The sequence below is a fragment of the Trachypithecus francoisi genome, unplaced genomic scaffold (genome assembly GCF_009764315.1).
Source record: "Trachypithecus francoisi isolate TF-2019V2 unplaced genomic scaffold, Tfra_2.0 Lachesis_group11, whole genome shotgun sequence".
In the NCBI taxonomy this organism is placed as follows: domain Eukaryota; kingdom Metazoa; phylum Chordata; class Mammalia; order Primates; family Cercopithecidae; genus Trachypithecus; species Trachypithecus francoisi.
Genome location: NW_022681456.1, coordinates 32,986,085 through 33,001,705, shown reverse-complemented (window position 1 = coordinate 33,001,705; position 15,621 = coordinate 32,986,085). Strand labels below are relative to the sequence as shown.

The following is a 15,621-nucleotide window of genomic DNA, read 5'->3' as shown; positions in this document are numbered from 1 at the left end:
AAATATAATTTTACCTGTTATATTTCTTGCTGTATCTAGAATTCATGAGCAGGCAGGACTGAAAGAATTGCCAGTTCCTTTCAGCCACCTGCTGTCAAATGCTGTAATACTCATCCGACTTTCTGCCAGGTGCACGCAAAATCTAGTATTACAACAGATTCACATTCTGGTTCTACTGAAAGCCAGGTGATGGCTGAGCTAGATGGTAGAGAGGTACAATCTTGGAATCATACTGAAGCTACCCCAAATCCTATTTTGGCTGAGATTTAGGAAGGGAAGATGATTGAATTTCTAGTGAATTATAATAAATGGTATGCAATGAGAAATGCGTTACATGAATAAGAATTTCCATCATTTATAATTTTGTCATTGGAAAATATAGGCCTTTTTCTTCATTAATCAAAGGACAAATGAAAAGCTATAATTTTAAGAAAAGATATTTGGACTCTAAGTTTCTTACATGTCAAATGGCTATGCTAATAATTCAAAATCTCAAATTTAAGTTCAGGTCTTATTTTACAGGCTCCTTGGGGATTACTCTGTCCTTGACCTTCTGTAATTTTCATGGTATTCTTCTTGGGTCTCTTTGGGTGATATTTTTCAAGGCCATAGTCTACCATACTGGCTCATGGTGCACCAATTTTTACGTTCAGTCTGGATGGTTTTTTCTAAGTCTTTGGACTGCATGTCTAAAAACCTACTAGATGCCTCCATCTGAGTGTCATTCAGGCACTCAAATTCTGCATGTCCAAAGTTGAGTTCGAGCCCCATAAAACAACTGGCTTCTATATATCCTGTCTTGGTAAATGGCTTCACCTTCTAGCAAGACTCTGAAATTGGTGGTGGGGTAGACTTCTTAGTTTTGTCCTTTTCTTCTCTTGGTTTTAAATTGTTTCTTAATTTTTCCTTTCTTCTCCTTTCTCACTGCTATTTTTGTAATTCAGCAACCTTTCTCCGTTTAAAATTTTGTTTAAAATGTGAAATATAACACATAAAAGTATATAATGTAATTGAACATGTAAATACCAAATAAATATCTGTGTAACTAGCACCTTTGAAATATCTCCTTTACCCACCATCTCTTCTCTGTCTTCCTCCATATTTCCTTTATTTTCTTGCTTTGTATATATTCTGAATTATAAATATCCCTGAATTGCATATTGAAGTTCTCTTCAATCTTGCCGTATTCTCAGCCTCCACCTTTAGTATATCTTCCACTCTGCTTGATAGAGTGATTGATCATCTTACTCATGCCTGAAACCCTTCTGTGGCTTCCATAGCTTGATTTCTTACTACTCAATGTCCTTGGTGATCTGGCTTTTTAGTCTCCTCTGCCATACTTTCTTCTTTTTCTTCAGCTTTTAACTGAACTTGGTTTTTACTTTGTGATTTTACTCCTACAGTTCTCCTATTCTCTATCCAGTTTACTCCTCTAGCATGGCTGTTTTTGGGAAACATTCTATTCCTCTTCTTTTTGTTTCTATAACACCGTGCATGTATATTCTGTAGCATTTTATCACCCGTAGGCTAATGCTGTGGTGGTTTTGTCTGTCTTCCCCTTTAATGTAAGGTGTTTCATAGCTTTTCATTTACTTCCTTCCCAGTTTCTCGTATAGTATCAGATACATAGTGGATACTCAGTAAATATTAAACCACCAAATGAATTTCCATGCCTATTCTCTGCCGTATGTTAACCAGTGTTGACTCTGGATGATGGATAGCATCTCAAAATTGAATATCAATTCTGAAAATATGCTTTGTTTTCATATGGAACTCTGTAGTTTTCAGACCACACCATAGTCTTCCTCCCTTATGAATCTTGGCACATGGTATTATAATCCCTTCCGGAATACTACTTCTGCCTTTTCTTACCTGAAAAATACTTTATAGTTTTGAGCCCATCTTAATATTTCCATAGCATGTACATTCTTACCACAAGTTATTTGCTGTAACTCTTTGCAAGACTGAGTCTGCTATTGGATGGAGTCCCTAAAAAGCAGAACCTCTGTATTCTCAGTGTATAACAAGGTGCAAGGCATTTAATATGTAGCTTGTCAGGCAGCCTTAGAGGAATAGATATGTATGGTTTTAAATAGAATTTTGTATCCTTTCACCTTCCCATTAAAATCGACAGCAGATGTTCCTAGAGAACAACTTGGCATAGCCAGTAAATGTTTTCATAATGCCAGTAGCTACATTTTCTAGCTGCTTACAAAAATGCAGCATTAAATTAGAAAGGGAAAGTGAGTCTCCATTTCCATTTATAGGCGGTTCAAATCTTTAATAGAAGAAAGTGGGTTATATTTACATAAGTAAAATTTGGTAATAAACAGGATACAAACTACCTGAGATCAGTGGTCTTCAAATATTTTTGCTTGTGTATCAAATAATTTTGAATAACGTGCTCCTTTTGCACATTTTTTAAGTTGATCTCATCTGGAGTTTTTTATCAAGAGTTTAAATAGTTGCACAATATCTAATTTCTAAATTGTTGTATATTGTGATAGTGCTTTACTTCATCAAAACCTTGGATTTTATCAATTGAAATGTGTTCTTATATCTCTGTGACAACCATCTTCTTAATTGTAATTCTGTGATAGATAGCATGTGTTCTTGTTATTAACATCTGTCCTGAAAGAAGCAAGGTATAGCCTCCTTTAGTATTTCTTATCAAACTTCCTTGTGCTTTACTCTTAAGTGGCTTTCTCTTAGAATTAAATCTACAAATTGCATCCCCTTCCTCCCACAAAATTTTTTACACCTAGGAAAATGGCTTACAGTAACACTAGGATGGCTGAGAGAAATACTTTGTTTTAGTCAAGTGGGAAAAAATTGTGAAGAAAGAAGTGGTTAAGGAAAATCTTCAGGACATAGACTTGGTCTCAGGCAAATCAATTTTAGGAAAGAGTACAAATGGAAGTTGACAATTTGGAGAGTGATAGGACTTTAAAACTTTGTTTGTGCCATAGACCCTTTTGACAGTTTAGTAAAGCCTGTGAATCCCTTCTCACAGTAATATTCTAGAATCAGTTTGTCACTTTCTACAGAAAGCGTGCTGGGATTCTGGTTGAATTGCGTTGAGTTTGTAGATTATTGAGGATAATTGACACATTAACCATATTGAATCTTCCAACTCATGATCATAGTATATCGTTCCATTTATTTAGGTTTTCTTCAGTTTCTATTAGCAGTTTTTTGTTTTCATTGTATACATCTTGCATAGCTTGTTAAATTTATTCATAGGTATTATATACCCTTGAAACGGTATTTTTAAATTTTAAATTTTCTAATAGAAATACATAGAAATAAGACAGGGTCTCACCCTGTCACCTAGGCTGGAGTGCATTAGTGTCATCACGCCTCACTGCATCCTCAACCTCCCAGGCTCAAGTGATCCTTCTGCCTCAGCCTATTGAGTAGCTAGGACTGCAGACATGTGCCACTGCTCCTGGCTAATTTTTAAAAACTTTTTGGGGTCTTGATATATTGCCCAGGCTGATCTCAAACTCCTGTACTCAAGCAATCCTTCCACCTCAGCCTCCCAAAGTTCTGGGATTACAGGCATGAATTACTATGCCCAGCCTAGAAATACAATCTTTTCAAATATGTTGTTCTTGTATTCTACTATCTTGCCAAACTCATGTATTCACTCTGGTAGCTTTTTTGTAGATTCATTCCTTCTGGTGTTCTGTGTATGCAGTTGTATCATTTGGGAATAAATTGTTTTCTTTCTTCGCAGTCTGAATGCCTTTTATTTCATTTTCTTGCTTTATTGCCTTGGCTAGGACCACTATTGGAATGTTGAATAGAAGTGGTAAAAGTGGGTATACCTACCTTGTTCTGAAACTTAGGGAGAAAAGTGGTCAGTATTTATCTTTAAATATAATATTAGCTGTAAATATTCAAAGATGCTGTTTATCAGGTTGAAGAAGTTCCTTTCTGTTCTTAGTTTCCTGAGGGTTTTTATTATGAATTGGTATTGAATTTTGTCAAGTTTTTTCTCTGCTTCTACTGAGATTATCTTGCTTTTTTTCATCATTCAGTTAATGTGAATTACATGGATTCGTTTTTAAATGTTGAATTAACATTGCATTCCTGAAGTGAACCCCATTTGGTTGTGGGGTTGGATGTGATGTTCTAATATCTTAAGGATTTTTACATATTAATGAGGAACATTGGTTTGCAGTTTTATTGCCGTGGCATTATTTGGTGTTGATGTCAAGGTAATACTGACTATATAACATGAAATGGAAAGTATCCTCTCCTCTTCTGTTTTGGGAGAGTTTGTGTGGACTTGGTATGATTTTTTCCTTAAATGTTTGATGATATATGCTATTCATGTAGAAGCTTTAAGATTAGAATCTGTGGAATTTCTGTTGTTGGTCATTTGTGTCTTTTAAAATTTTTCTTTTCTTTTTTTATTTTTATTTTTGAAACAGGATCCCACTCTTTGTCATCCAGGCCAGAGGGGAGTGGCACAATCATGGCTCACTGCAGCCTTGACCTCGCAGGCTTAAGCAATACTTTCACCTCAGCCTCCCAAGTAGCTGGGACCATAGCACACACCACCATGCCCTGCAAATTTTATTTTTCATTTTTTTGTAGAAACATGGTCTCCTTATGTTGCTTAGGCTGGTCTTGAACTCCTGGGCTCAAGTGATCCTCCTGCTTTAGCCTCCCGGAGTGTTGGGATTACAAGCATGAGCCACTACACCTTGCAACAATTTTCTTGATGAGTGCAGCTAAAGTTTTACTGATTTCATTGATCTTTTCAAAACTTTTTTTTTTTACTTCATTGGATTGTTTTTCCTCTTTTTCATTTCTCTATTAAATAAAGTATTAAATTACATTAAATTCAAATTACATTAAACTCTTTCATTGATTCCTCCTTTTCTGTCTACTTATTTTAATTTTCTGTTTTTCTAACTTCCTAAGGTAGAAGCTTAGACCATTATTTCGGACTTTTAAACCCCCTAATGTAAACATTTGCAACTATAGATTTCTTTGTAAGTACTGCTTTAGTTATGACTTACAAATTTTCATTTTCATTCACTTCAAAATATTTTTGAAATTTCTTTGTGATTTCTTTTTTAGCCCTTGGATTATTTAAAAGTGTTGATTGGCCGGGCGTGGTGGCTCACACATGTAATCCCAGCACTTTGGGAGGCCAAGGCGGGCGGATCACAAGGTCAGGAGATCGAGACCATCCTGGCTAACACGGTGAAACCCCCCCGTCTGTACTAAAGAATACAAAAAATTAGCCGGGTGTAGTGGCAAGCGCCTATAGTCCCAGCTACTCGGGAGGCTGAGGCGGGAGAATGGCGTAAACCCAGGAGGTGGAGGTTGCAGTGAGCCGAGATTGTGCCACTGAACCCCAGCCTGGGCAACAGAGCAAGACTCCATCTCAAACAAAAAAAAAGGTGTTGATCAATTTCCATATATTTGCAGTTTTTAATCTATTATGTATTTTAATCTATTATTGATTTCTAGTTTAATTTTATTGTAGTCAAAGAAAATAGTTTGTATTATTTCAGTAGTTATAAATATTTCGAGACTTGTTTCATAGCCCAACATATAGTTCGTTTTAGTGAATGTTATGTATCTACATGAAAACAATTTGTTATTTGTAGAGTGAGTGTTTTAGTTCAGGTTGTTTGATAGTGCTGTTGAAATCTCTGTCCTTACTGATTTTCTCCCTGCTTGCTCTGTGTTACTAAGTGAGAACTCGTGAAGTCTCCAACTATAATTATGAATTCGTCCATTTCTTCTGTCAGTTCTGCCACTTTCTGCTGCATTTATTTTGAAGTTCTCTTATTGGGTGTGTACATATTTAGTATTGTTATGTCTTTTTGGTGAATTGACAACTTTGTCATTACAAAATTACCTCTTTGTTCAAGCTTATTCTTTTATTAATATAGCCACTCCAACTTGGTATATTTTCACATTCTTTTACCTGTGTTTTTATACTTTTAAAGTGGGTTTTTGTAAGCAGCATATAGTTAGATCTTGCTTTTTTATCCAATTTGACAATCTCTGCCTTGCAATTGAAATTTTAAATTGTTTGCACTTAATGTAATTTATTGATATGGTTGGATTTAAGTCAACCATCTTGCTATTTATTTTGTATTTGCTGCATTTGTTCTTTGTTCCTTCCTCTTTTCTGCTTCTTTTTATATTTATTCAGTTTACTTTAGGGTTTATTTTTATCTTTACAATTTAGTTATGTCACTTTATTATTTTGTAGTTAATTTTATTTTGTTATTATTCAAGGGTTTACAGTATATATCATTTAACTTACCACAACCTGCCTTCAAATGATACTGTACTGCCTCACCTGTAATGTAAGGATCTTTAAAAAATATACTTACATTTCCCCCTCCTGTTCTTTCTTGTGCCAGTTCTTCTACATATGTTATAAGCACAATACATTTTTATTATTTTTGTTTTAAATGATCAGCTATCTTTTAAATATATTATGACATGAAAAGTATTTTTTATTTACCCACATCATTTTTATTTTTATTGTTCTGCTTTTAAAAACTTTCTTAAGTTTTTTTTTTTCTTTTTCCTTTCTTTTCTTAGAGAGAGGATCTTGTTCTGTCACCCAGGCTGGAGTACAGTGGCACAATCACAGCTCACTGTAGCCTCCACCTCCTGGTCTCAGTTGATTCTTCTGCCTCAGCCTCCTGAGTAGATGAGACTACAGTCAGGTGACACCATACCTGGATAATTTTTCTATTTTTTGTAGAGATGGGGTCTTACTGTGTTGCCTAGGCTCGTCTCGAACTGCTGGGCTCAAGTGATCCTCCCAGCTCTACTAGTTTTTATAGTGATTATCTGTTGTTTTTCTGAAAATTTCTTTATTTCACATTGAGTTTTGAAAGTTTTTTTCCCAACCTATAAAATTCTAGGTTGACAGTTTCCTTTACCAGTTTTAAAGACCTTATTCAGCTGTTCTCTGGCATGTGTTGTTTCTGCCAAATCTGGGGAGATTCTTTTTTTTTTTTTTTTTGAGACAGAGTCTTGCTCCCTCGCCAAGCTGGAGTGCCGTGGTGCGATCTTGGCTTACTGCAGCCTTCACCTCCTGGGTTCAAGCGATTCTTCTACCTCAGCCTCCTGAGTAGCTGGGAGTATAGGCGTGTACCACCTTGCCCAGCTAATTTTTGCATTTTTAGTAGAGATGAGATTTCACCATGTTTGCCAGGATGGTCTCCATCCCTTGACCTCGTGATCTGCCTGCCTCAGCCTCCCAGAGTGCTGGGATTACAGGCATGAGCCACCGCAACTGGCCAGTCTGTGGAAATTCTTATCTTTGTTCTTATGTGTAATTTACTTGTTTTCTGTGGCTGCTTTCAAGATTTTTCTTTTAATCACTGATTTTCAGCTATTTGGTATATCTATGTATGGGTTTCTTTGTGTTTATCCCGCATGTGGTTTATTTAATTTCTTGGAGCTTTGTATAGCAGCAGTCCCCAACCTTTTTGGCACCAGGGACCAGTTTCCTGGAAGACAGTTTTTCCATGGATGGGGTGTGGGGGGCTTGGTTTCAGGGTGAAACTGTTCTACCTCAGATCATCAGGCATTAGTTAGATTCTCATAAGGAGTGCACAACCTAGATCCCTCGCATGTGCAGTTTGCAGTAGGATTCACACTTCTATGAGAATCCATTGCTGCCACCTATCTGACAGGAGGCGGAGCTTAGGCAGGAATACTTGCTCGCCTACTGCTCACCTGCTTTGCAGCCCGGTTCCTAATAGGCCATGGACTGGTACTAATCTGCGGCCTGGGGGTTGGGGTCTACTGTTGTGTAAGTCACATCATCTTGCTTCTTGGCATGTCTAATAGTTATTGATTGCCTGCTGAACATTGTGAATGTTACATTGTTTAATATCTGAATTTTTTGTGCATGTTATGTGTCTTCTTTTCATAACTATTGGGTTTTGTTCTGGTAGGCAGTTTAGTAATTTTTTATTACTTCGGTCATTTGAGAATTGATTTTAGAGCATATTTAGATTAGCTTTTACTCTAAGGGTGGTTTACCCCACTATTAGGGCATGGATCTTACAAGGTTTCTGCTAAATGTCTTAGTGGTCAGTGAAGATTCACCACTCCAGCTGATGAGATACCGAATGATTTGCAGCCTTGTGTGAACTTTGAAACTATTCAACTCATAGCTTTCTAGTTTGGTTCTTGCCAGACCTGGTGGAGTGTCACACTATGCATAAGCATGTGTGGGACCAGGGAACAGAGCATGAAGGGGACCTCTCTGCATTTCCTTTAGCTTCATTCACTTTGAAATTGTGTCTCAGAACTTTCATCTACCTCCGCATTCTTGAATGCCAGTTTGTCCCTCCAGCTTCTCAATTCAGCTAGATAGCTACCTGGAATTCTGTATGCTCTGTAGTTTGCAATGTGTCTCTGGGGCAATCCTGGTTCTCTTGTTAGTTCTCTTTCTTACTGGGATCAAAGGCTCTTGCTGCCTGTTCAATGTCTGAAAAAATGTGTTTCATATATTTTGTTCAGTTTTCTAGTTGTTAAAAGCAAGAGGGCAGATTCACTCTTTGTTCCTCCCTTATGGCCAGAAGTTAGAGTAACTTATTCATGTATTTACTTAGAGTAATATTTTTAAATGTATGAAATAAAAAGTATAGAATAAAAACATTATTTTGAAATAATTGTAATAACATTTCCATAACTACAAAATGGTGTTATGTATGTTTAATGCATTCAATAACAAAGCCTAGTATGGGGGCCTAATAAATACCTCTAATTATCTTTGAAGTCTTTACCTGACTCCAGATTAGGAACTGCTACCTTAAAACTGTCTATGCCCATGTATTCCCTGAAAAGTCTTCAGGTAACCCTAGAGATACAGACATTATAGTTTGAAGAAAGCTTCCTTTAGCTTTCTTCAACTAGAGATGTCAACAGACATCATCACAATTAGAGTCTATTTTAATTTACCAAAGGAGAAAAGTTAAGCCTGGCAATTACTAATTATTACTACAGGTTGAATATCCCTAATCCAAAAATCTGAAGTGCTCCAGAATCTGAAACTTTTTGAGCAGTGACATGGTGCTTAAAGAAAATGCTCATTGGAGCATTTCGGATTTTGGATTTTTGAATTAGGGTTGCTCAGTCAGTAAGTATGTAATGCGAGCATTCCAACATCTGAAAAAAATAAAAAAATCCAAAATGCTTCTGGTCCCAAGCATTTAGGATAAATATTCAACCGGTAACAACTACTGATCATTATGCTTATTAAAAATTACCAAATAAATGATAAGTATTCATTAATGACACGTCATTCATAACAAAACTATGTAAAATTTTAAAAATAATCTTCAGACTTTATGCTTATGCTCATTATGCGTGTATGTGTTTTATTGCCCCTTTACCATCAGTGCTTTTTTTTTTTTTTGGAGATAGATTCTGGCTGTCACCCAGGCGGGAGGGCAATGGTGCTATCCCAGCTCACTGCAGCTCCCCATCCTGGGCTCAAACGATCCTTCCACCTCAGCCTTCCAAGTAGCTGGGAGTACAGGCACATGCCGCCATTCCTGGCTAATTTTCGTATTTTTTGTAGAGACAGGGTTTCTCCATGCTTCCCAGGCTGGTCTTGAACTTGTGAGCTCAAGTGATCCACCTCCATCAACCTCCCAAAGTGCTGGGATTACAAGCATGAGCCACTGTGCCTGGCCAATGCTTCTCTTTTAGGAGATTTTCTTAAGTGATTTGATAGTTGAATGTAATTATTATTTAATAATGAATAAAACTTTTTATAAAATACCAATCTGGGCTAAACGTGGTGGCTTATTTATTCCTGTAATCTCAGCACTTTGGGAGACCAAGATGGGAGGATCACATGAGGCTAGGAGTTTGAGACCAGCCTGGGCAACATAGCAAGACCCTGTCTCTACAGAAAAATAATAATAAAGAAGATACAAATTTATTGCTTAGTAAAACGTTAGCATCTTTTAAGTTTTATATTGTTGTTTTTAATGTGAAGTGATCAACACCTGTGAAAAGGGGTGGAAAAAGAAAAGAGTAAATTTTTAAATGTGAAGTGAGAGTCAGACCTTCTATATTTGTTGTTGTTGTTGTTTTTGAGACAGAGTCTCATGCTGTCACCCAGCCTGGAGTGCAAAATAGTGTGATCTCGACTCTTGACTCACTGCAACTTCCCGGGTTCAAGCAAGTCTTGTACCTCAGTCTCCCGAGTAACTGGGATTATGGGCGCACGCCACCATGCCTGGCTAATTTTTGTATTTTTTGTAGAGACGGTTTTTCGTCATGTTGGCCAGACTGGTCTTAAACTCCTGGCCTTAAATGATCCTCCTGCTTTGGCCTCTCAAACCCCACAAACCCCACTTTTAAGTCTTTTTTTTTTTGAGATGCAGTCTCTCTCTGTCACCCAGGCTGGAGTGCCGTGGCATGATTCCGGCTCACTGCAACCTCCACCTCCTGGGTTCAAGTGATTCTTGGGCTTCAGCCTCCCAAGTAGCTAGGACTACAGGCACTTGCCACCATGCCTGGCTAATTTTTGTATTTTTAGTACAGATGGTATTTCACCGTGTTGGCCAGCTGGTCTCAAACTTCTGGCCTCAGGTGATCCACTTGCCTTGGCCTTCTGAAGTGCTGGTATTACAGGCATGAGCCACCATGCCCACCCCCCACTGTAAGTCTTACAGGATCCGTGTTACACAGTTGAGCAATATTCAGTCTCTTTTTTAATGTCATTGTCAAGTGTGAATATATCTTTTCCTGGTCAGTGAGAACTGAGGTTGAAACGAACAGTTTGATTTCTGGACTTACATTTGTACTAAAGTGTATTGGGTTCTCTGAGGACAAAACCAACATACAACTTTTATCTATATAGGATTATTCTGTTCACTGTTTGGGAGATCTTACGCTTTTCAAATTAAACTTTGAATAAATGCTTATACAAATAAGAAATGATCAGTTCTCCACTATCCTTCTGTTTTTCTAGGTGACTGTAACTACCCAATATTGCAGCCATGGAGTCCATGCTTAATAAATTGAAGAGTACTGTTACAAAAGTAACAGCTGATGTCACTAGTGCTGTAATGGGAAATCCTGTCACTAGAGAATTTGATGTTGGTCGACACATTGCCAGTGGTGGCAATGGGCTAGCTTGGAAGATTTTTAATGGCACAAAAAAGTCAACAAAGCAGGTAAGTTTTAATTCAGCATCCAGTTGGAAAAAACACACATGCTAAGAACCGTAAAATGCATGTATGCATTTTTATGTTAAGAAATGCCAGAAGTTCTTTAATAGGTTCTTAAATGAGTTCTTTAGTTCTCATTTTATCTTACGATGTCATACAAAAAACAAATGCTTTTAAATATGTTCTGAATCCTCCTGGTTACAGATATACTGTTTGACATACCATATCATCTTGAAATCTAATTTTGCTTACTTCATAAACATGTCAGTTGAGCAAACTAGTATATTAGATTGTAATATTTAGCGAAGTATATGTTTTAGGATAGAAATTGCCATGTTTCTTAATTTTTCTTTTCATGTTTGTCAGTGTGTTACTGGCAAAATACCTAGTTAAATTTTTCGATGTTAAGTGTGTCTTAGTTCAGTCTTAGTGCTGGGATTACAGCGTGAGCCACTGTGCCAGGCCAAAATCACTGTTTTCAAAAGTACTTTTACTTCCCTACAAGTGAAATATATGGGTTGTAAAATGTAATGGATTTCTTATATATACCTCCCAGTAACTACCACGATCATACAATTGTGGGTGTGCATTATTTGCTACTTTTCCGAAGTTAGCTTATTTTCCAGCTGAGTACACTGAAGACCGAATTGGCTTTGGTTATCCTTTTATGAAATAGGAATCTTGGTCCTGTGATAATTTGCTGGTATGTCATTTGTATCCAACCTGTTAAATCTTGTTTTTATTGCCATTTGGAAGTCTTTATTGAAATTCAGAGTTGATCTGCATCTGAAATGCTGATCGATTTGTTGCTTTTGAACATTGCTTTTTCTTCAATTCACCATAAGCTCATCCAAAAAAGTAAATGATTTCTTGAGTATTGACTACCTAAAAACTATTAATGAGGTCATGAGTTATGTAAGTGAACAACGTCCTCTGATTCCAGCACACATTGCTTTTACAATCAGTTATATAAGGGGAAAACAAAATAACAAATTTATAAAATTAGACATTTTTATTAAGGATGTGATAATATATAATAGCATCTCTGTGCCTAACCAGAAAGGTTCTAGGTAGTTGTGGTAATATCAGTAGTTCATATGCTGAAATCTCCTGATGATGTTGGAGCTTCTAGAACATGAGAACCAGGCACAAATGGTAGAACCCCATTCTCAACTGCTGACTGTCAGCACTGGATTTTCTTAGGAAACTTGACTACATTCCACTTTTTTTCTATATTTATTGCTATGGAGTGAAAGGTGGTACACCAGTGAACTCAGTGGATATACGTTCAAATTTTCTTTTTTTGCCTCCATCAACTTGCAGGGGTCAGAACTGAGTATCCTGTCTTTACTACTGGTTAATTTTTTAAAGAATAGCTAAGTCCTTAACCACCTTGACATTGAAGCATCATTTAAATTTCCGCTTTAATTGAAAAGTTTTAATTCTTTTTCATTTGTCTCATTTTTACTCAGTGAATCATACCAAATATACAGTCTAGAGCTATGCTACCCAGTATGGTAGCCAAAGTTAAATTAATTTAAATTCCTTAGTTGTACTAGTCACATTTCAAATGTTCCATGACCACATGTGGCTAGTCTAGGACCACTGTACTGGACAATGTAGGTATAGAACTTTCTATCTTTACAGAAAATTCTGTTGATAGGACAGTACTGATCTAGATAACCTGGAAGAAAAATAACAAAAAAAGATAACTGTTCTTGATCTCTTTTTTCTCCGTAAAGAGGCATTAAGACTCAGGTCATGCTTTCTACCCTCTCAGTCTTTCTTATGCCGTATTGCAATTGTGTTATATGGCAGCATATATGATCTGAAATTTGACATTGAATTTGAGGTAAACAATGGGTTAGGAGTTTGGGACGGGGGATTTTCACACATAGTTTTAATGTTTGAAGATGGCCAGGTGCGGTGGCTCATGCCTGTAATTCCAGCACTTTGGGAGGCTGAGGTGGGCAGATCACTTGAGGTCGGGAGTTTTAGACCAGTCTGGGCAACGTGGTGAAACCCCATCTCTACTAAAAATACAAAAATTAGCTGGGTGTGGTGGCGCATGCCTGTAGTACCAGCTACTCCAGAGGCTAAGGCAGGAGAATCTCTTGAACCTGGGAGGTGGAGGTTGCGGTGAGCTGAGATGGCGCCACTGCACTGCAGCCTAGGTGACAGAGCAAGACTCTGCCTCAAAAAAAAACTAAGACATTAAGATTTTTCACTTATTATTTGGATAAATTTACCAAATTATAAGGTTTGTAAACATATTGAAATTGATAGCTCTTTACTGATAGCTTATTGGCTTTGTAAGCTACTATTTAAGTTTTATACTAATGGTATATGCTATTAGTGAACTTGTAGAGCTATTTAGTTTCTTTTTATTTTCTTTTCTTCTTTTTTTTTTTTTGAGACAGCGTCTCGCTCTTTCGCCCAGGCTGGAGTGCGATCTGGGCTCCCTGCAACCTCCGCCTCCCGGGTTAAAGCAATTTTCCCACCACAGTCTCCCGAGTAGCTAGGACTACAGGCGTGCGCCACCATGGCTGGCTAATTTTTGTATTTTTAGTAGAGACGGGGTTTCACCACGTTGGCCAGACTGGTCTAAAACCCCCAATCTCAAGTGATCCGCCCTTCTCAGCCTCGCAAAGTGCTGGGATTACAGGCATGAGCCACCACGCCCGGCCTAGTTTCTTTTTTGAGTGTTCATTTAGAAGCGGCTCTTAGTTTCTCATTATTATTTTTTTCTGGAATCTCAGCTGGGATGCTAAAGACATCTCTAGGTGATATTTAGAGAATAAAAATTGTGGTATTGGCCAGGAATGGTGGCTTATGCCTGTAGTCTCAGCACTTTGGGAGGCCAAGGTGGAAGGACCCCTTCAGCTCAGGAGTTTGAGACCAACATGCGCAATGTAGGGAGACTCTGTCTAAAAAAAATTGTGTAGTCTGCTTAATTTTTAAAATGTAAACTTAGTTTTCATAACTTATATTCAGCATATTATAGAATATTGCACAAATCCTGAGTGTACAGCTTATGTTCACAGTGAATACACCCATGTAACCAGCATCCAGACCAATTAAAAAAAACTACTAATACTGGTGTCCTTTCCTAGTCATTATTCCTAACCCCCTTCTCTCCAGGGATAACCACTACCCTGTCCTTTAACACTAGAATAATTTTGCCTGTTTTTGAACTTTATTTAAATGGAATTGTATATACTCTTGTGTTTGACCCCTTTTCCTTAATAGTATATGGATAAGCTAATCTGTGTTGTTGAACAACGCAGTTTTTCTTTTCATTGATAGAGTACAGCTGTAGACATTCTTGTTTGTGCCATTGGCACATATGAGGCATTACCTAGGTATGGAATTGCTAGGTTGTAGTGTATGTGTTCATTGTCAAATAGTTTTTCCAGGGTGATGCCAGTGTACTAGAAACTTCCACCAGCAGTTACAGTTTCTTCACATCCCTGCCAATGTTGTTATATAGTCTTTTTAATTTTAGACATTCTGGGTGGAGGGTTTATTTAATTTTTGAAAATTCAGTGAAATATTCCCTGCTTCCCTCTCTTCTGAACTTTAAGAATGTCTGATAGGTAATTCAGACATGGAATTTATGCCATTATATTTCTGTTACAGTTTTCTAACTGACTTAGTCTTTTTACACAATTTCATGTTTTCAGGCTTAAAATGGTCATTTGAATATAGGTATTATTTTCAAACATATTGTTATGTTCTTTGTTATAAATATTTATTTGAGAAGTATTTCTGAGGCAAGTGCCCTTGGTTGGATTTCATTGATTTTGCTAATTTTTAAGTTATACTTTATTTAAACTAGTCATTAAAGATGGAAATTTTTATTTTGGCCAAGCTATATATATATAATAAATGAGAAATGTTTACCATATATATACGTACATACGTGTATGTCCTTTAAAAATTGGAATACTATGTTATCTGTTAGGTAGGAATATTATGACTATCAAGGCTGCTAATTTGTTTAAATGATTTCTAATAAAACACCCCATACGTCTTATTTCCGTCTCAGCTATGTCCCTGATTTTTACCTCCTTTCAAGTAGAAGAATAATTCTACATTTTGAAATTTCTTTCAACTGTCAAATATCAAGCTAAGGGATTTATTTTGGAAGAAGATGTTTTAAAAAATGTGTATGTATGTGTATATGTTTATACGTGTAATTTTGCCTGGTCTTGGGATATTTAAGCATTTATTTAGTAAGCATTTCTGTTGATCTTGACGTAAGATTCTGTGTTGTCAAGGAATTACCCTTCAAAATTGATTAGTTTAACATTTATGAGTAGTCTTCTAGTATTTTACATTTATTATGACCTTTTATATTTGCTTTTACAGTAGACCTTTTTTCTTGAAAAAAAAAAAAAAGGGTACCTTTGTGTTAGTTTGCTTTAAAAGT

At 36.8% G+C, this 15,621-nt stretch overlaps 1 protein-coding gene across 4 annotated transcripts in view; it reads left to right on the top strand.

The window, feature by feature from the left end:
- Positions 1 to 15,621, top strand: part of SCYL2 (SCY1 like pseudokinase 2) — a 72,959-nt gene that overhangs the window by 5,461 nt on the left and 51,877 nt on the right. For all 4 annotated transcript variants that reach the window (XM_033220921.1, XM_033220923.1, XM_033220924.1 and 1 more), the window contains exon 2: positions 10,991 to 11,195. In XM_033220921.1, coding sequence (XP_033076812.1) covers positions 11,019 to 11,195 — 177 coding nt within the window. In that variant the 5' untranslated portion in view covers positions 10,991 to 11,018. The remainder of the gene's footprint in view (positions 1 to 10,990; positions 11,196 to 15,621) is intronic.